Source organism: Topomyia yanbarensis, chromosome 2 (assembly GCF_030247195.1).
Source record: "Topomyia yanbarensis strain Yona2022 chromosome 2, ASM3024719v1, whole genome shotgun sequence".
In the NCBI taxonomy this organism is placed as follows: domain Eukaryota; kingdom Metazoa; phylum Arthropoda; class Insecta; order Diptera; family Culicidae; genus Topomyia; species Topomyia yanbarensis.
Window position 1 is genome coordinate 193,744,984 of NC_080671.1, and position 22,435 is coordinate 193,767,418.

General features: G+C 37.2%; 1 protein-coding gene across 9 annotated transcripts in view; it reads right to left on the bottom strand.

Annotated features, from left to right (window-relative positions):
• LOC131682538 (lachesin-like) overlaps window positions 1-22,435 on the bottom strand; it is a 236,922-nt gene that overhangs the window by 204,956 nt on the left and 9,531 nt on the right. For all 9 annotated transcript variants that reach the window (XM_058964092.1, XM_058964095.1, XM_058964091.1 and 6 more), the window contains exon 2: window positions 2,009-2,397. In XM_058964092.1, coding sequence (XP_058820075.1) covers window positions 2,009-2,126 — 118 coding nt within the window. In that variant the 5' untranslated portion in view covers window positions 2,127-2,397. The remainder of the gene's footprint in view (window positions 1-2,008; window positions 2,398-22,435) is intronic.

Here is a 22,435-nt window from a genome sequence, read left to right on the forward strand (position 1 = left end):
GCCGTTGAAAATTGACAATTGCTGACATTTCAAATGCGCAAGAGAGTCTTTGTATCAAAATGATTTTTTTTTACTTTTCACGAAAATTCTTTTGATGAGAAAATAACCATTTACATGAAAAAATCGCAAAAAATGACAATTTTGATATTGTTGTCCCAGAATCGAACAATGTTTCTTACCAAACTCTATATGACAAGGTCCAAAAAAATGTTTTTTTTTGCTTCAAAATTTCGTGTATGCATTATTTTGTATCGCATTTGCTATACTAGTTCATTTTAAAAGTTCAAAATCACTGTAGCACAATGTAATCTACAAAAAGATGACAAACTCTAAATAGTTGAAACATTTTTCCATTTTAACTATTGCTTTTCAACGAACAATACCTTCTTTTAACGAATAAAGAAACTTACATTTTTCTAAAAAAAAACTCCACGAAAAATTGAAAAACTTCTACTGGGCAGATTGACAGCCTCCTTGTGCATTTAAAATGTCCGACAGTATTCATTGTTAAATACCATAACCAAATAGCTGTTAATAACAAAAATTTCAGATTTTTTTCACGGTTTCTCAAATAGCACGGATTTTTTTTACATGGTTTCTCAAAATAACACGGATTTTTTTTGCACGGTTTCTCGAAATAACACGGATTTTTTTTACACGTTTTTTTTGCACAGAACGCATCCCCCGTGCAAAAAAAGAATTTGGTGTACTACCTTTGCGGTAATACGAGTTTAATACCGCAATGCACGTGGTCTGTTACCAAAAAGACAATAGAATCTTACCCAAAAATAATAGAAGCTCAGCTCAGCTTTGACTAACGTGTTGAATCTTACTAATACTGCATTGCGAAGATGATGATACTGAAGGTACGCGATATCTGCAAGCTTATGATTCTTCTTCTTCTAGTTATTTTCCGTCGGCCTATTTCCACTGCAAGGCCGAACACCGACGCCACAGAAGTGACTCCCACCGTCTGAACTAGATATCGACCCATCAATCTTTGGACCAATGACTGCACTTCCCTTCCGAAGGAAGTCGTGACTAAAGATTTTTTTCACCTCAGAAAAATCCCAACGACCTCGGCTGGGATTGAACGCAGACCAGCTGGGGTGAGTGGTGGTCGAATATAGTTTATTGTGCATCACATGATTATTCTGATTTTTATTCGTCAGAGTAACTATGACTATTGTTCGATGTATTATATAAAACGAGCAGAAATTATTGGCTGCAGACTAAATGAGTGACCGAAAATAAATGTCGCAAGAACAGAACATGCTTCATAAAACCCGTTTTAAATCTATTAGAACAGCGGTTTTCAATCTTGTTTGACCCCTTCGAAATCGCCTTGGGTCATCGCGGACCCTTTCGAAATTATCCTGGGCGGTCGCGGAGCTCTTCCAAATTACCCTGAGCGGTTGCTGACCCCCGCGGCTTAACAACGATTTATATGTTGTCAATATATTATTTTCAGTCTGATACGATAAAAAAAACTTGAAGTTTCAATATCCGTCCGGAACCCAAAAATAAAAACCCGGAAAGATGGAATTTTTCCAAGCGGTACATCACTGGGCATACGCATGTTTTATGTTGAGTTGGGGCAATTTGTTGGGAAATTTAAATTTGTTGTGTCAGAATTTAAATTCCTTTCTTGATAAAAACTATAATAAACTGCAGAATAAATGTGATATGCATTTTAAAAATTGAAATTATACTATCTATTTTCCAAATATCCTGACACGACACTAGAATTTTCTCCACAGCTGATGCATTTAACATTTTTTTCGGCCTGTTTGTAGACAAACATAATTTTGGTAATTTAACCTATTGCCAGAAATAAAAGATCATTGTTTGAATGACAACAACTTTAATCCACACGGTCGCCTGAAATAACAGCATCTTTGAAGCCGGCTACAGAACGTGTGAGTTGAGCTTAAAACAGCCCTAAAACATGCAACCACTCAGCTACTGCCAGACAAGATAGAGAAGGAATGAGTGGGGGTAGACTTACCGTTCACAGCTGGCACTGTTCCTGTTTTGACTGCGCTGTTCGTAGAGACCCTCGTCGTCGTTGCCAGAAGCATCAGAAGGAGGGCCCCGACCGTGTGGTGTTCCGTGGTGGGGCTCATCAGCTGCTCCGTTGGGACGGCGTTCTCATATCACACTCTCGCTATCGATCGGGAAAATTTCGGCGCCTTTTGGTTCGGTTTTCGACACACACAATTTTCTTTATTCTTTTAAGCAAAATAAACTGTCGATTGCAGATTTAAAAAGAAGCTCAATTCACTGCTTGCTTGCCAAGATTTTTCAAAGCACTTTCCACTTTGTTTTATTCCCGTCGTTTCACTGGTATGTGTGCAGGTGAAATGTTCCGAGATTTTCGTATACGTAATGTCATAGCTTTAAGAAAGTAGAAATGGTAATAATCGGTTTCCATTCAGACGATGTGCCACAGAAAATCTTCAAACTGCCGTCAGACGGTTGGAAATTAACTCGTAATTAAGAGGTTGAAGAACCTCCAGTCTTTGTCGCATGCTGAAGTGAATTCTACGGTTCGTCTCTGCGATTCGTCATCAATTAAAATTTCATTAAAATCACTCGAAAGGAAACATGGTTGATACATCCGAAGCCGACCGGAGATGCTGCTTTCTGACACAGCTTAGCGAGTCAAGTCAAGTCGAGTCTGAACTGAACGGAAATGGTTTTGAGACATCGGTGCTTCAGGATTTCGAAATGCTCCGGGTTCGGGAGTTGAGATTAAATCGCGGTGGATTTGTTTTATCCATCGGTTTTACGTTAAATGACAACGAAAGAAGAAGCAAAGTTTAAATTGTACAATTATCAACTTGTTTCATTTTTCAACCAAGCGAATCTTTTATTTAGGTTATGTCACAAAAGTTGGCCAAAATCTCTATAGCTGTGGTCGGAAACGCCAAAAACGTGAACTTAATTCACTAGAGGCCAAACCATCAAATATATTCACAGGGTGTTTTTGGAGGATTTGTTCGTATGAAGATTCCCCACAATCTGATAATAATTGAAATTAGGCTTGGCTTACTATGATCGAACTAAAAATATTAACATTTTATGCTGACGAGGTATAAAGTTGGTGTCTTCGACAAAGTTTTAGAAATGCTCATAGTGAAGAACTTTGTTGAAGAATTTGAGCTTGTAGGACTAAAGGTTATCGATTTATAAGGCGTTTTCTATGGCAACCCCCTGAAATATAGTTTTTTTAGAATAACTTTTTTCATTGTGGCTTTTCGTGCAAACTATGTTCAAGACAAATAAGTAAATATCAAAACTACATAACATTGTCGAAGACTGCATGTAAAAATACTCTTTCTTTTCAAAGTTATTGAAGATTTTTACATTTTTTTACACCTACTTCAACTACGTATAAGAAAGAAAGGTGCAAACCAAAATGCACGAACAGGCACTTTTTTCACTGTCTAAACTATGCACAATAAAGCTAAGAAGGTTTGGTACGTGGTACTCTAGAACCCTATTAATAGAATTAGCTTACTTTATCATGTTTTTTTACTTTTTCCATGCAAATTTTTTTTTTTCAATTTTTTACTTAAAATTTAGTAATTAATGGTATAACATCCTTTTGTAAGCATTTAATTCATTATGACATGTCTATTTGAGTATATGGACCAAAACACGAAAAGCGTAACCACCTGCAAAATAAAATTTATTTATTTTCCGCACTTTTTTGATTTTTTGTGAGTAATAGACATCCTGAAGTATCGAGAAATGCAACTGTTAACTCAAAATTGTTACTGACATCGAAAATATCACGCTCGTTTTCAAATTGCCTCTTAGTGAGTAAAAACCAGGCTTCCTTACTGCTCTCGATATTAGCTCATTTTCTCTTTTGCAAGCAGTTAAACGCAGTAGGGCTGTTTACTAGCTCCCACCGAAAGCGAGAGAACACGCTCTCGAGAATCAAGAGATTTTTTTGTGTTAACGCATATCTCTCTACCACGCAGGGGGGATGCGAAAGTATTAATTCTCGCCCAATTCAAGAGGGAGTGTTCCTCATCGAATGCTCAGTTACAGAAAGAGCATGTTTGAAAAAATGCCAATAAAATAAGATGGTTTCGAAAACATCAGAATGGTGATATTTTATATCAAATGAGTGCTTTATTTAGGCTTTGCATATTCAAACCAGCCATTTATATGTACACACTAAGCCAACCCAAAGTTGTTCAGTAATTTCATTTGACGGTTTCCACAGTAATATTTAACGCAGCTTAGCAATTGATTTAAAAAATTGCGAAAACGTATTCATTTTTCAGCGAATTCGGTAGATTTACGAATAATTTGCTGCTAAAACCTGGAATATTTTTAATTGAATTTATTACAGGTATACCTCGATAGTACGTACCCTCGTTAGTACGTACCCTCGATAGTACGTACCCTCGATAGTACGTACATTTTGCCTCGATAGTACGTACACCTACCAATTTTTTTTTCGTTTGATTTTGTAAACATCAACAAAACGTTTATAGAAGTTTTACGGGTTTCATGTTACTTATGCATGCTTTAGAAAGGTTTCTGAGTACCACAGAACAGAGTTTAAAAAATAAATTTCAAAATATTACTTTTTATGTTTAAAATAGCATAAAATCTTACAAAAATAATATTTATTACTAGATAAACCCCCATATTAGTGATAAACCGTTCTATGACTGGGTATTTGATTTAAAAATCGTTTTCTACGACCAGAATGGTGAAAATGGCATGTAAAAGCATTTTCTTAGACTCGTACAATTGCTTGACGTATGTGCGATTTTTCTGAAGTTCGTATAAAATATTCGGAATTTGTAATAAAAATCGAAAGCAATAAGACGCCTCTGAATATTGCAGGATCTCTGAGATTTTCTAATAATTTTTTTGGATTTGGTAGCACTTCCTTGCGAACGATGTCATTAACAATTCTTCTCAGAACAGGATTCCGTATTGTTTTCTATTCCTTATATTTTTGGTTGAAAATCGTATAATTAATTATATTTACAAAGACTATTTGATTTCAAATATAAATTATGACAACATATAAGCTTATATAAACCATTGTTTCGTGTCACACCTTAATCCTTGAACCATGCCAATATGTTGAATAGTTTTTTAATCACTAGCACAAGAGGTATGGAGAAAAAACGCTGCGTTTGTCTATATCTGTAAGTCATAGTTGAAGCCGCTAGGCGTGCTTGATCCAAATCTCATTGATTTTATTCAAAACATTGTGGCTCTTAGAATATAATGAAGCTTTACATGTATGTACATTTTGTACATAATATTGAAAATCTGCTAGGAAAAAACTTTTTATCATTTTTATTACCTGCATAGTTCCTAAAACCTTGTTTGATGTTAGGAATATTTACAAAATCTAAATTTTATAGGTTATCTTGAAGTCAGTAATACTTCTCTGATACTTTAGGAACATACCGTGCATAAAAGCATGCAAAAGCTTTCGGTTAGACTTTCCCAATTTTGTTAGTTTTACTTCATTGAAGTTTATTGTGAGTTTGTAAAACTTGCAGACACTCCTTGATGTTTGAAAGATCTTCCAAAATTCTTTTAAATATTCTTGAAGCTTCGTGAACTTTTCAGAGATTCTAAAGATTTCATTCAAGGTTGAAAGATTTTTTGTTCGCAGAGTTCGCAGAATTACCTCGAGTTTGGTAAAATATGCGTGAACACCGTGAACACTCTGTTGTTTATAGAAATTGTTTGAGCGCATAGAAATTCTCTGAAGTTTGAAGTAATTTCCTAAATTTTATGCAACCTTCGAAGTGTCAACCTTAAAGATAATTGAGATTCTCTGAAGTTTGACAAACAAACTATAAATGCTCAGAATTTCGTACAAAAATGGTCGGAAGTTCTACGGATCTCCTGGTAAGTTATCAAGCTTCCGAAGCTTATAAGACTTTTAAGATACTTGTAGGACGTCCTTAAAGCTTGCAGGATTCTTTTCAAACTTCATAAATTTTCATGATACATTTGGTCGATGTTAGGTCAGACCGGACTAAATGACAATTTATTGATTTCGAGAAAAACGAGTTTAAAGTTTGAATCGCAGCACCATTTACGTTAAATTTGGAAATTAATTTTCACCATAATTCTAGCTTATTGTTATATAACTCAAATCTGGTAAAAGTCCAATGTAGCTGAAGAAATTCTTTAACTTGATCATTATCTCATTTTTTGATGTTTTGCGACTTAGTCCGGTCTGACTTAACACCGACCATTTGTGGTTTACTTAAACTTTGGAATACTTTGTTGGAGTTTGCAGAACTACTCTGAGTACCACAGAACTCTTGACATAACCTTTCTAAAGCATGCATAAGTAACATGAAACCCGTAAAACTTCTATAAACGTTTTGTTGAAGTTTACAAAATCAAACGAAAAAAAAATTGGTAGGTGTACGTACTATCGAGGCAAAATGTACGTTCTATCGAGGGTACGTACTATCGAGGGTACGTACTAACGAGGGTACGTACTATCGAGGTATACCTGTAGTGAGATTTTTGTGGTTGTCATTATGTTTGAGATGTATTTATTCCTTGACTAGGGCAATACTACACATGCCGATTTCGGATAAAGGATTTGACTCGCAAGTATAATAATTAGAAGCCTGATAGTGCAAGGAAGTGTAGATTCAATCGCGAAAAAGTGGAAATAATTCGGCTTAATTTCTGAACACAAAATCTTCAATAATTGAGTCAGCAATCCTCATCTGAAAATTTGCTGAGGATTTCTGACGTTTGGATAAAAACGGAATATTGCGGAGAGTTTGGTAACAGAATTGGATTACTAAATTAACTACCGAATGGCTTGCTGTTGAAAACCCAAGTAAAATTTTCCAATACTCAATAATTCAAACTAAGTGTGTAATCTATGCACGTTTGGTGGAGCAAATTAATAGACATTTGAGCATTACACTAATATTAGGACACTTTTTATTAAACATGTCCTTGAGAACGATTTGAAGACAACGTTGATTTTATTATGGCAAAGATTGGATTAAGGCGGAAAATGGTAAAATACTGGTGCTTAAGCGGAACGAAAACTTAATTGAGTGCCCTAATTTTCACCCTGCTATTTACGGCAATGAGATGAAGAAAGATGGCAGACGCTGCTTTAACCATAGGCTTCAAATGAGTACGGTTATAATATAATTAGGATGAAAATAGTCTCAACATCCTATCAGTCTAATAGGCGTTTTTGAAAAAGTCGAATTTATATTTATTAGTCCAAAATGTGTTTTAGGATATTAAAAATTATATCCCAAAAAATGGAAGACGAATACGATATATAAATGTTCAAATTATCAATTCTTCCGCAACGCCTTCTGTGTAAACCTCAAACCCACTTTTTTGAGTTGGCCGGAAATACAAGTCCAACAAATGGCTTTTGATTTTCTTGAAATTTTCACAGCATATTCAAAATTGATATCTCCAGCAACGTATGTAGGATTTTAATTTCTTATTGCTTTATTTTTATTAAATTAACAATTTGTTTCGATTTGAATGGTATTTTCGGCGTTTTTCAATTAATAGTGCACCATTTCGCGAAAAAGCAAAAAAAAATCGAGAAAAAATCCTACGTATGTCGCTTGCCACTGTCATAAGGAATCAGAAAAAATATTTTTTTTTGGCTCTAAGTATAAAATTACGGGAGATAGTTTTCAGGCTGTGGACTTCTACCTAAAAAACTCGCATGGGGGGAAATGCTGCACAGTTGCCATCTTGTGATGAAATTACTAGAAAAATGATTTTTCTGATCCAATACATATGTTATAAATTCCTTTTAACAACATTTCAACTCATCCCTTTATTGTGCCAAGAAAAAATCCGAAATATGCCCATTTGTTCGAACACTACAGTGGTGTAACCGCTTAATGTTGTTCAGCGATTTTGAACTTAAAGCTGCCAATTCAAACATCTTTACTATTCCAAGAAGGTAAAACATGGATACTTATCATGAAAGCCGAGTTAAATATTCGAACACTGATGTGAAGCGAACTAAATTTGGTTCCCTTGGGGGTAAAGAGGAAACTATTTTATTCTCATCTGCCAACTGAGCAATTTATCTCCGTTGCTCCACCAGACTAGGATGAGGTAAAAGCAGAGCATCTTATAAAGGTTTGCTCTATCTCAAGCAAGAGGATTTAGTAATGAGAGCATGTGGTTTCTCTCTGCTCTCCTAGTTACTAGGCAAAAAATGCACACCAAAATTAAACTCATGTTGCATGCGGGTAAAATATTTCTCTATCTCTTCGTTGCAAAGATGAGTAAAATAAAGCCTGGTAAAAACAAGCGAAAATTGAACGCTAAACTAACAAAGTAGTTATATTCAAGATATGCTATTTTTACGCGCTTTAAATTTTTCAGGTAGATTAAAGTTGATTAAACGTAACTGTAAGGAGTACTCGAAGAAACAAATATTCATCACTTTTTTGTATGATAAAATATTTGGTCACTTTTTTCAATGTAACAGTCCAAAATCCCAAAAAGTCTTTTTGTGCGTAGTTTACTACATCAACAAAACATAAACATGAAATTTTCTTCAAGCATTTTCGACCTATTTTCTAAAAAAATAAAACAATTGCGGTATATTTAGGTATGTCATTGCGTAGAGCCAAAAACAATTTGTAACGTAACAGTCTTTTTTCATAGATTATTTAATTTTTTATACTATGTTGATTTAATAACCCAAAAACGTACTTTTTATGCTCAAAATAAGTTAAATAAGGCTTGTAGTTTGCAAATAAGTTCATTGCTGCGTTTACTTTTTCTGTTCAAAAGCGACTTTAATATGAAAATTTAATATAAATATTGCACGATTTCACCTGGGAAATTCTGTATGGATAGCATAGGGGCAAATGTCAAAATAATGTCAAGGAAGCATATTTTTGCCTTTCTCATATAGAAAGGTTATGCAATCACTCTGAAAAACGTCAACCTAATCCCGGCCCGGGGGCCGAGTGTCATATCCCATTCGACTCAGTTCGTCGAGATCGGAAAAAGTCTGTATGTGTGTGTATGTGTGTGTATGCGTGTGTGTGTATGTGTGTGTATGTATGTGCGTATGTGTCAAATAATGTCACTCATTTTTCTCAGAGATGGCTGGACCGATTTGCCCAAACTTAGTCTCAAATGAAAGGTGCAACCTTCCCATCGGCTGCTATTGAATTTTGGATCGATCGGAATTCTGGTTCCGGAATTACGGGTTTCAGAGTGCGGCCACACAGAAATTTCTCATATTAACTATAGGAAAAATTAAAAATAGAATTTTTATTTTTGATGCTAAATGTGTTCAAGGTGCATGAAACGTCGAGATTTGATGCAAACTCGAAAAAAAATTTGACGACGATTCACTTTTTTGGATTTTGGAACATTTTTGCCTTTCTCATATAGAAAGGTTATGCAATCACTCTGAAAAACGTCAACCTAATCCCGGCCTGGAGAGCCGAGTGTCATATCCCATTCGACTCAGTTCGTAGAGATGGGAAAAAGTTTGTATGCGTGTGTGTATGTGTGTGTATGTATGTGCGTATGTGTCAAATAATGTCACTCATTTTTCTCAGAGATGGCTGGACCGATTTGCCCAAACTTAGTCTCAAATGAAAGGTGCAACCTTCCCATCGGCTGCTATGGATTTTTGGATCGATCAGAATTCTGGTTCCGGAATTACGGGTTTCAGAGTGCGGCCACACAGAAATTTCTCATATAAACTATGTGTGTGTGTATGTGTGTCTGTTAGAGATGGTCGGGTTTCAATTTTTTCGAACCCAAAATTTAAAATTTAAAAACCCTAACCCGACCCGAGTCCGAAATTATAAAATTTGAAAAACCCGAACCCGACCCGTACCCGAGAATGAAAATTTTGTAAAACCCGGACCCGACCCGACCCGAGAATTTTAAAATTTGAAAACCCGAACCCGACCCGAACCCGAAAATTTAAAATTTGAGAAGCCCGATCCGAACCTAACTTGCTAATACGGAGAATCAACCAAAGATGTCGAAGATTTTTAATTCTAGGCACCCGACCTGGACCCTTGACTCATCTAAGAATAGTGGAATCACTCGAATCTGAAGTAGCACCATACCCATTGAGTTATATCTGCATATGGAAAAACAAATCACTGCCGAGTAGAATCCGCGTTTATATTTACTACTACGTCAAATTTGTAACGTGCTGAGAAACTTGAGAAATCGTTGATATCTTAACCGGAATTTAAGTTAAATCGGCGGCCAACTCATGGGGAAACAGAAACCTAAATGGTCACAGTTTCCAACAACCTTGCCCGTCGTAATTAACCAAAATTTCTGATTTTTTATCAGAAACTATTACTGCAAGGCAGTTTCGTATAATTTATTACATGTATGAAATTAAGCTATGGCAACTGGCAATTCGTATTCGACACTTTACATGACGTCACCCACGTTACTGGTTGGAACTGTCAAACCTGTATCGAAGGGTATCAATCATTTTCTGACGTGTTCTTGATGTCCCATCATTAGCATTAGGACGATCTATGATTGGGTATCTAAGTTATTTTATGCTTCAGATTATAGAGATCTCTGTTACTGCATATTACTGTATTTTTAACGTTTGTGTTGGCGTTAGGTTTTCAAAAAAGCATCGGAATAAATATACTTTTTGACCGGTTTTTGAAAAAAATTGTTCAAAAGGAAATTTAATAAGCTTTACAACGTCGTATAAATGGTCAAAATCGATTTGAAACTGACGGAGTTATAGCAATATGAAGAAACAAGGGAATTTTGACGTAATTTAAAGACTTGTTCTATACAAAATTAAATATTACATACTTAAATAGTCAAAACACGAATATTTTTAAACAGGTTACTTTACGAATGATTTTAGAATAAAACTATGCAATTTAATTATAAATTTAATAAAAATTAGACATACTAGAGCGATTTTAGTTCTGGGGTACGAATGTACCCCACAAAACCGTTTACGTAGAGAAAAATTCGCCGCGGCCTAAGTATCGCTTTTAAAGTACCTGTCGAAAGTTATATTCCATTATAGAAAGTTGAACCGATATTTTCCGATAAATTCCTGTTGACTTGGCTTATTACTAATTATCATGAAAAATAATACGCAAAGAGATTTTAGATGTGAAACACGTTTTGTTGAATGATCTTTCATGAATGTTCGTTTAAAAAATTAAATAATTCAGGCAGTTTGCGAATCTGAAGAGACGCAATTTTATGCAAGAATGAAAAAAAAACAATATTTGAGCACCAGAAAATACGACGAATTCTAGCGATTCAGAGGTGCTAACATTTGGTACGGTTATATGTGTCATCCATTCGTATTACGAAGTATAAGTCACTACTACAAAAAAGACTGCGTTTTGTGTATAGACGCAAATAGTGTCATGAAATGGATGGGTTGTTTTGTTCAAATCCCCAACCCGACCCGACCCCGATAATTTCTAATTTGAAAAACCCGAACCCGACCCGAGCCCGAAAGTCCAAGATTTCATAAACCCGGGCCCGACCCGAACCCGAGAGTTTCAAATTTGAAAACCCGGAACCCGACCCGAACCCGAGAAGCTTAAATTTACAGAACCCGAACCAGACCCGAAACCCGTCGGGTTCGGGTCGGGTCCGGGTTTCAGGTCCAAAATCCTTAACCCGACCATCTCTAGTGTGTATGTGCGTATGTGTCCAATAATGTCACTCATTTTTCTCAGAGATGGCTGGACCGATTTGCCCAAACTTAGTCTCAAATGAAAGGTACAACCTTCCCATTGGCTGCTATTGAATTTTGGATCGATCGGAATTCTGGTTCCGGAATTACGGGTTTAAGAGTGCCGCCACACAGAAATTTTTCATATAAACTATAGGAAAAAAATAAAATAGAATTTTTATTTTCGATGCTAAATGTGTTCAAGGAGCATGAAACGTCGAGATTTGATGCAAACCCGAAAAAAAATTTGACGACGATTCACTTTTTTGGATTTTGGCACTTTTTGCCTTTCTCATATAGAAAGGTTATGCAATCACTCTGAAAAACATCAACCTAATCCCGGCCAATTTTTTTTTTTTTGACTCGCATAAGGTTTCTGGATTTTAACAGGGGCGTAGTAGGATTACCAGGAGTTGCACATTGAAGGATGTGTCGCTACTCCCAAGCATAATTATTCACTTATTCCCTGTGTAAATTCAGCTAGTCTAGATCGATAACGGAGTAGCAGCCAGGGGTGGTCACACAAGCTCAAGCTCGAGTTATTTAAGGGATCGAGTATTTGTGCTAAATTATAAAAAATAGAGTATTTTTAATTCGCAAGTTCAGCGATATAAAAGGGTTCTTACCTTACATTATGTGTAACCTTTAATTTGAAATGAAAACATCATTAAATTGAGTTAGTACCAAATACTCGCAATTGCATAGAATTAGTAATAGGTAAAATAAAAGTTTTGCTGTGCCTCCACATCTATAAATCGCCTGCCAGATCCGAAATTTTAGGGCAAATTTGACATTACCTTCTCTTGAACATTCTATGTGACGCTAAACTGAGACTTGACGCTGATATATTCCACTCTGGAAATAGCCTTGACGTATGAGCTTCGATCTTCATCACAGTGGAACACGATTTGGTGAGCAGCAGCGTGTAAAGTTTCGTGACACAGGTTTTTCGAATGACATTTTTCTTTTTTTTAAATATGTCAGAAGTACCTCAAAAGTCAGTGAAAAGAACTTTTGGAAAATCAAGATTGAAGATTACGCCAAAAAGTTTTTTTTTTCAAATTCTTGATTTATTGTTATGGATTATGCTCGTTATTTATGTGTGAATGCAAATGAATGCAAATGTTTAAGAACTGCGTACCATGCATCCAATAACCTTGTTTTTGGAGAGTCAATAAGTCCTACAATGAAAAACAACAAGCCGAGAAAAAACGCTCTTCACTGTGTCTGATCGGCATAAACAGAACTTCTCCTCGGACGGGACATCACGTTTGACCAATCGTTCGATTGAAACACAAAGCGTGTTTTAGTTTGAGGGATTTAGCGGCGTTAATCTATTCCAACAAAAAGTTAGTGTCGGTTTCTGATGAGACGAAGTCGAAACGCACACATGACTATTGAGTTAGGATTTGTGTCCTTGACGCACAAAGACTGGTTTTACCAAAAAAATTTCTCCCCGTTGAGAAATTTTGGTTATTATCCCATTTTTTCCTTAGGGGGAAATATAGCATAGAGACATTTGTTTGACAACAAAAAAATGTTCACATACAGCCTATTGCTGGAATTTCCTCAAAAAATTGGCCATCCAGACAATTCCAATGTTGATAATGACATTATCTTTTTAAATTTTGATTATAGAGGTTTTAACCTTAGGGTGATTCCTCTTTTCGGGTTAGAGGAATCTCTGGGAAAATCTCTAACTACGCTATGCCCGCCCCTTAATGACATTATTTTTCGTGAATGAAACAAAATGCTACGTTTATTTTAATAATCGTTAGTGTAGGTATATTATGAACGATTTCGTTGATCCCACAAATTCATTTCGTTCATCTTAAAGAAGTTTTCGTATTTACTAGCATATTATTTTGACATTGCTCCGGCTAGGGTTCGTCGCGGTTGCGGTAATTACCACAACCGCGCGGTATTTACCGCACCCGAACCGCAAAAACTGCGGTGCGGTGAGACACTTTTTCCCGCGGATGCGGTGTGGGAAATGAGTTTTTACCGCGCGGTATCACCGCAACCGCACTTCAAAAAATAATTGATAAAGTCTGCAGTCTGTATTAAAAAGTTAATTTTAATTTTACAAAACTATGACTTCATATTTGAGAAGGACGCAACTAAATTTATTTTCTTAACGAATGGCATTGCTACCATTATTAGGAAAACTCCTCTGTCAGAACGATACAACTTCATTAAGGCCTGAACAGAATGACAGCGGTAAAGCGGCAAAGCGCCATGCGCATTTTTTCAATGTATGGGATTCCGTTTGGCAACCCACAATGAGTGCGTTGCGGCAAAAGCGGCATTGCACTAAAACGCATTTTTTTTCAAAATTTTGGAAAACCGCGACGCGGCAAAACAATGTTTTGGTGTTGTTTATGAGCTTGTAGCAGTTTTTTATTACCCTGGAGTTCTTTTTTGAAAAATTGAGCATTGCTCAACAATGTAGGGAACAAAAAATAAATTTTAATTTTAATTGGTATTAATAATTATTCGACACAAATAAAATAATCATCAAAGGGCTATTTTTGGATAAAAAAGTATGACACGGAATGCAATGCAATCTGCATTAATTTCAATAAAAGTTAATTGGTATTTTAAAATAAACTTAATGAATCAAAATAAACTAATAATATATGAATTCGAATGATTGCATAAAACAGCACTAAAACTAACACAAACGAATGCTTATTGTAGTAGTCAACCATTACGAGGATTATCCAACACGTATTGTGCTAGAATGTCACGCATTTGATATGCATTTCGTGTAGCATTATGATATCGACTGATTGAATCAGCTGGAACACTTTGTAGAGGTTCAGTAAGCGTGCGTCATTCTCCTTGGATCAAGTTTCCAACAGTGTCGATCGTATCAGTGAATCCTGATGGAATGTACTGTTGTTCACCATGTTTTTTTCAAAAAATTGTGCAGTACCACTACTGCCTTAATAATATTTTTCGCTGATTCTGTCAACATACATAATGGCGACTTCAAAATTATCCATCTCGCGACGGTGATTCCAAATGTATTTTCTATAGTACGGCGTGCAATAGAATGCATTTGATTCAAATATTCGTGGATTTTTTGTAAATTTTTTCCTGGGAATTTGATCTAAGAGGGAATGCTGCATCTCCCACAATGAAATGAGGTTGCGTTATAGTGCTGTTAGGCAAGTTGGTGGGGTAGAGGTAATTCTAGTTCGTCTGAGAACAAACGCTCCCCAAATTCACTTGATGTAAATATGCTGCTATCAGATATACCACCATACGCACCTATATCAACGCCCAAGTATTTACAATTGCATCGCAAATTGCCATCAAAACGATTGAATGTTGTTTTTTATAATTGTAAAAAAGTTAACCAGCATTTGGTGGGCATTGAATAACAACGTGCTTTCCGTCAACGGCGCCGCAGTAATTCGGAAAACTCCAGCGATCAAAAAAATCTTTGCTACACTCCTTCCACGTGGCTTCACTCAGCATTGGTTAATATGTACTAGACATGACTTCTCATATCTCTACAGAAACTTCTTGGGTGATTTCCCGTACGGTTGAAACAACCATTCGGAATAAACGAGAGAGGGCAAAGTGGCTCGTTCCATGAGCTAAATACCTGAAACAGATTGAACCATAAATACAAATTACGTCAGTAATTCAAAAATACGATGAATAAAATAAATCAAAATAACAATCAGAGAAATAAACAATGATAAAGTCGGTAAACATCTAGAAGGTACTACAAACTTCACAGAGGTGTGAACAAGGCATATTTGACCGTGTTGTCGTATTTTGTAAATTGTCTAATCCTAAAATCTAAAGAACTTCAACATGAGCTCCACACTCGAAGCCCCCAGCTACGCAGTTCCAATAAATTTTAAGTAATGTTCTACTCTACCGATCTCACCCCTCGTCCGTCCGTTAATAAGTAGGACACCAGAAGATGTCCAAGACACTAAATAGGTCAATGCTAGCAAGGTGCAATCGCAAGACTAAATAGGAGAACTACAATAGTTTGATTTAAATTCAGTTTTCAATACTATGTCACTGACACTAGCAATATTGATATTCACAATATAAAAGTAATGGAATAGCTTACATTAATGTTAAAAATAAGCCACACTCCGGATTTATTGGTTTTCTACTTGAAAATTTCAACCAACGTGATTTTATCATGGTCAACAGCTTGGCGAATATTTTCAGATCCATTCGGACAGTCCGGATAAAGTATTCAGGGTCTTCATTCCTCATCAACTCGAAAGCAGTCTCGTGGAATCCGTTCAAACAAATTTATTATTCGTTTAAGAAAGGCTTCAGGATATAATAAAGAAGGAAATCACCTTCACTTTCTCGCACCAGGTATGAGGGTCCCATTCACCACCGTCGCTTTTGCTTGTTGTTATATTATAGTAGATTTCGCAATTCCTGAAATACCTGCACGATTTTAACAATATTGCTAATCGTGTTCATCTTACTCCTTCTTGTTTTTTTGCTGAAATGAACGCAACCAATTTTTGGAAACTTAATACCGTTTGAAGCAAAATCTGGTTTGTTTATGTTTTTGCAGCGCGACAGCAGATAGCGGAACGAAAACACGCGCATGCTATGTGAGCAGAAATGCGGTAAAGCGACAGTGGCATACCGGTAGCGGCAATTTTAGTACAATGCATGTTTGCCGCTCTGCTGTTTTGCCGCTGTCATTCTGTTCGGGACTTTATTCCATTTTTGCCTTTCTCATATAGAAAGGATATGCAATTGCTCCAAAAACTGACTTTCCAAGCGAGGCCCGGAGGGCCGAGTGTCCAACATATACCATTCGACTTAGTTCGTCGAGATCGGAAGATGTCTGTGTGTATGTATGTGTGTATGTTTGTGTGTTTGTATGTGCAGACATGTCAACAAAATGTCCCCATCGGTTTCTCGGAGATGGCTGAACAGATTTTCACACACACGCAAGTGAAAGGTACAACGTTTCCATCGGCTGCTATTGAATTTTATTTTGATCCGACATTTGGTTCCGGAGATACGAGATGAAGAGTACGGTTTCATATAAAATCGGGTTATAATTTGTCCACATCAGTTTCTCGGCATTTTCTGAACCGATTGTCACAAACTGGAGGGGCTGGCCACACTGCCTCGAAAATAGTTGCGTTTGTGTCGCGGCCTTTTTGTTTAATTAATTCTAGTGTTCGGGGCCACTCTAGAACTTAAAAATGCATAATACGCATAGTGAGTGTGTTTTTATTCTTGAAAAAAGTGAAGTTCAGGAATGTGGTCAATTATTTGTGACTAAAATGTGAAATGGATTTGTGAAGAAATTCAGACGCCATATTGACGACCGGAGCATAAAGGGAGTATTTTTCAGATTTTGCTCAATCATTTACCAAGGGGTTGGTGCTGTGTCGTGAAGGTGTGGGCGGCCTTCAGCAGAGTAATGATTGATAGGTGTTTGTGTTGGTTGGATGGTCTGTGTATCGATCCTCTTACCCTGGTCCTTGTCGCTTGGGTTTTTTTTTGCTTGCTGGAGTTTTGATGGGCTCAGGATGTGCAGAGGGAACTTAGTGCGAAGTCTCAGAGTTAAGTAGGAAATACTGATAATTACATATGTGACTCATATTGCATACATTGGCACCCCTCGATATAAAACTAGCAGTGTCCAGAGATGCCAGATTTGCAGACAAGTCTGCAAATTCGCAGACTTTTAATTTAAGCTGCAGATTTTTTGGATGACGCAGATATTTGTAGATTTTCTAGTTTGGTTGCAGATATTTGCAGATTTTTAAGTTTTGTTGCAGATATTTGCAGATTTTTGAATATAAAGGCTTTTGGTTACACTAGCTTTCCTGACATTTTTGTTCTTCCCAGACTTTTAAAATTATTATTGCAGACATTTGAAAAAAGTACCTGGCATCTCTGGCAGTGTCGATTATATCGGTCTAATGTTCAGGGTTGTCAGATTGAATTGCTTGGTATCGGTGGAATCACGGAAGGTTTGTCGGTGGACCGTGTTTTTGCTCCAGGGACGTGGTGATGACATGGAATTGAGAGGTGCTGTAACGCGGAAGCGACAGTGGTCCTTTGAAGAGGTTAATGATGTTTCAATTGTTGTACCATGCACAGATCATCCTACCACCTATGGGATTTCGGACCAAACCCGAATGTGTGGGCTGGGCCCGGGATCGATGAGAGTCGGTGGTTTTCGGTGGGAGTGGAAGCGAGTGTTTTCCCATAGTCTGATCACCTTACTAATGTCCTCTTAGTAAAGGTTTCGATCGGAAAAAGTTAGATGAATAGGTAATCAGCGTTGGCAAGAGATTCTTCTGAAAAAAAACTAGGTCAGGTTTAAAAATGTGTTGGCATCAAGAGGGTGAATGTTTTGACGTTTCTTTGAAAAATGAGTGAAGCCAACATAAGCTGGCTTCCTGGCTCAGCAAGTTGCCAAAAATGACAGCGAACGCGCTTTAAGCAACATTCACATCGCTACGAGCCAATGTTGTTAACTCGACCTGAAACTTATCGAAGGCAAACAAACTTTATATTGCTGTGCTTAACTGGTACTCAGATAATAAAAGCGTTCGGATTTTGTGGAGAAGAAGCGATGCAAGAGAAAGCTGATTTCTCATATATTGTTATTAATTACTTGTTTTAAAACCAACTTTGAAACAGTGTTTTACAGTTTATGTGAACAGACCTTGAACATTTGAAACGTAGCTATCGCTACTGGCATTTGGTGACAGCTTCAGCCAACAAACAGTTTTCACTGGGCTGGTTGGCACTCATTTCTCATCATGTTCTCTGCTCATCCTAAATTGAGTGTTTTATTGAGCCTTTTGATAACGGGCCCCATAGATGGCGTTTGTGAACGATGTTCTTATCATGTATCGAACTCATTTTATCTGAGTTTTTTGCCATATTTATTAGTACATGGCAACGAACAATAAACGCAAGTATTACCCACCCTAATTGAAAACGAAGAGGGTAAAACAAATTGATCAGTACGAGTCTTTTATATGCAGACCAATGGTTACCTGCATATTACTTGTGTTAAAAGATAGCTGTTTTCTGAACGTAATAGTAATTAAATAAGTTCATTTGATTTCGGAGTCAGTTTCCACACCTGAACCGAAATTGTAGCAGAAATTATAGCAGAAATTCTGGGTCCGTCGTTGAATGATTTGATTGGAAAAGTTAAGGACGACACACCATAGTAACATACGATCCGCAAGTAGTGTGAGAAACCTAATCATCTAGGAAAACTCGGTATTAAAAAAATAAATAAAGAAATGGTATTTAGGCTCCATTCGTATATCGGCATTGATCATAAAAATCGGTACATAGGCAGCACCGACAAAATACGAATCAGTGGAACACTTCTTTATCGACTATTACACTGCAAATACTACATGCAGACCCCTTGTACAGATATTTGACGTTTTACGGTTCACATACACACGGTAGAGTACTCTGGTTGGAGTGTGGCCAAGAGGCCGTGACGTATCCAGACGAACATGAGGTTTGACGTAGTCACAATAGAAATATGTCAGATTTCTGCTCGTTTGGATACGTCAAACGCGTCTTGGCCGCACTCTGACTAGAGTGCTCTAACACACGGTCGTCAATATTTGTTTCAACAGATTCTCGCGTAGGTGTGAACAAAACATTAGTTTTTCTAGTTCGATACTTAGTATCGAACTAAATAATAAGTTAAATTGAGCATTATGTGCTAACGCAGTGTTTGCAATACCACAGATAAGTTACATATATATTTGGTATGCTTTTCTGTTCTAGGTTGCACTTTGTGTTCAATGTTACTTTGGACAGCATTCATCGGAGTGTAAATTTTGTTTGTGTATATATTTATGATTCATGGTATCGTTAACATCAGAGGCATCTCAAAAATACGTAGTGGAATTTCGTGAAATTACAGTTTGTCCGATACCCAATACTGTTGCCAGATTCCGGAACCAAACAATTTCCGAGGCGCGAGGCTCAGGTATTGATGGTTATTACGATTGTTACAATGCTGCGATGTTCGTTGGATGTATTGTTTGGTGTAGTCGGTCCATCAGGGCCTCTGTTCTGGGTGGCTGTCTCTGGGGACCAAGAATATTCTTTCCAAGAATAAACATCTATTTAATGTTTGGGAAATTCTTCCCGCTATTTGCATCTGGTTATGAGCATGTATTTTTCGTGTTTGTATTCTATTCTTTTATTTGTCGGTTTGTTTTAGGTGACAGACTGTTGATTTATTGAGTACGATAGTCTGTTTACACTGTGCACCGGGTCAAAAAAAGTTTTAATGGGGTTTGTAAAATACCAGAGTGGTTTGGTTTGTGTTCCATTAGATGCGATAAAAGGTTTTTATACCACAGTTTTGGTTTTTAACGCGAAATATTTTTCTTCTGTACCTGTATTGTTTGTTTTTTGTTTTGTTTTCTGATGCCTAATTTTCTAAGAGTAGTGATCGCAACGGATGGTGTTGTTTTCCAACTTATTAATTTCTGCAAAGAATTTTATGCGTATTGGGCATGGTGAAAATTAATTATGTTTATGTCAAAAGGACTGGGAAACATTCCTACATGTGTCAGTGGGAAGAAATAGTTCGGAAAAATTTGGATATTTGGATATTCGGTCGTGTGGTCATAACCTATAGGAGTGTATATTTATTGCCCTGAAAGAATGCATGTCATTTCTGCATAACACTTGCTCAGCTGCCATAATCCACTCACAACTCGTTATCTGTCTCTGAAAAACAAGATGTCTATTTGTTGCATGCTCAATCGAAATACTAGTTACCCCAATCACTACTGTCGGATTCTTCTTTGTCGTATATCTCTAAAAGTTTCTTGTGGAATTGATCTTTGTTTACAGCCAATAGCTTCCATTCCTCATAGTTAAGATCGTAACGATCCATGCTTTGTTGAATACTATCCCGCCATGTAAAGCCCGGTCGACAAGCACGTAAACGAGATGGTCGCAAACGAGCAGCAACGCGAAGAGGGTGAGATACTACGCGTCGTCGAACGTGCCCCTACCATCTTAATTGGTACATTCGAATTTTTTTCGTGATTCTCCGTTTCTGTAGTAATGAGTTTATCGACTTTGGTAATTCTGATGACTCCTGACCACGACACAGTTTTATCATAGACAATACAATCTGTCGCTCGTAACCCCGAATGGATCTTCTGCTATATTTCGTCAAAATAGCTGTTTGAGTACCGTAGAGCATACTAGGAGCAACCACAGACTCATAGATAATTCTTGCTACCTGCCATGAAGGTCTATAGCGTTTGAGAAAATCCAGAATCAGCTTAGAAGCACGGACAGCGTTTCGGCAGCGAGTACGGATAGTCATTGGACGATCTAGCCGAGCAGTTAGGTAAACACCCAAATATCGCAGAGGGTCTGTCGTTCTATAGGTCTTACCTAAAATTTCTACGGACTCAATAGCTGTGCCCTTCGGCTCTCTAATGAGAACTTTGCACTTACTCTCATTTAAGTTCAGCCCTACATAGGAAAGATACTCCCTAATTTTTAATAGAATTTTCTCAACATCTGATGTTGTTCGCGCTACAATTATGAGGTCATCAGCAAAGGCCAAAATTATCGGCAATGAGAAATATTCGCTCTGATTCAATCTCAATCCTTCAACTTCTTCTTCGACAGACTCTAGAACAGCTTCCATTATTAGATTAAAAATGTAGGGTGATAATGGACAGCCCTGTTTGATACCACGAATTCTTTCGGTGGGCCGAGATAGCTGCTGCTGCCATAATACCTGTTGCTGTTCACCTCGCAAACACTCCAACACTCGATTGATAAAGGCATCGGGTATACCTTTTCCTAAGAATCAAGAAAAGACATTGAAAGTATTTGCATAGCTCAGCTACGAGTCAAAAATACCTCTGAGGATTGCTGGTAGAGGTAATAATGACACGCGATCAAAAGCTTTCTCCAAATCAAGTGACATGAGTATCAAAGAAGTTCCTTCGTTCCACTTTTCCTGCAACAACCGCTGCAACACATGCAAATGATCGGTGGCCGATCTTTCTGGAAGAAAAGCTGTCTGATGGCTACCAAGGGGTCCTACTAAATTTTGTAATTTGTCAAGAATCCATAATGAATAAATCTTATAAGCGGTACAACTTAAGCTTATTCGACGGAAATCATCTACTGACTTTGGAGATCTTACTTTTGGTATCGGGACCACCACTACATGCTTCCACTCTTGCGGTAGGCGATTTTCAGTCCACACTCTGACAAGAAGCTGATGAAGATTACGAACTGTCTGCTCACTACTATATTTCAAATACTCTGAATAAAGGTTATCCACTCCTGGACACTTCCCATTTTTCAGTCGAGCTAGTATCAACTTTATTTCTTCTAGAGTTGGAGGGCTTTGTAGCATAGTATCTGACGGTTCAGGAAGTAGGTCTGGGATCAAGTGTGCACTATGACTCTCATGAATCCAATCACCGAGCTGAATGGTTGATAGGGTCTTTCGTGGTCTTTTTTTAGAGAATCGCTTCAGATACTTATACGTTCGGTTAATTCTTTCCCCTGTGGGGAATCGTTGCAAATTTTCGAAAAAGGAAGCAATTTCCCTCTCCTCGCTCTCTCGAATTTTTCGCTGTAGATCTTCTTTCGCTTCTGCAAGCCTATGAGTCCACTTTGGGTGAAATGATCGCCGAGACCAAAACATAC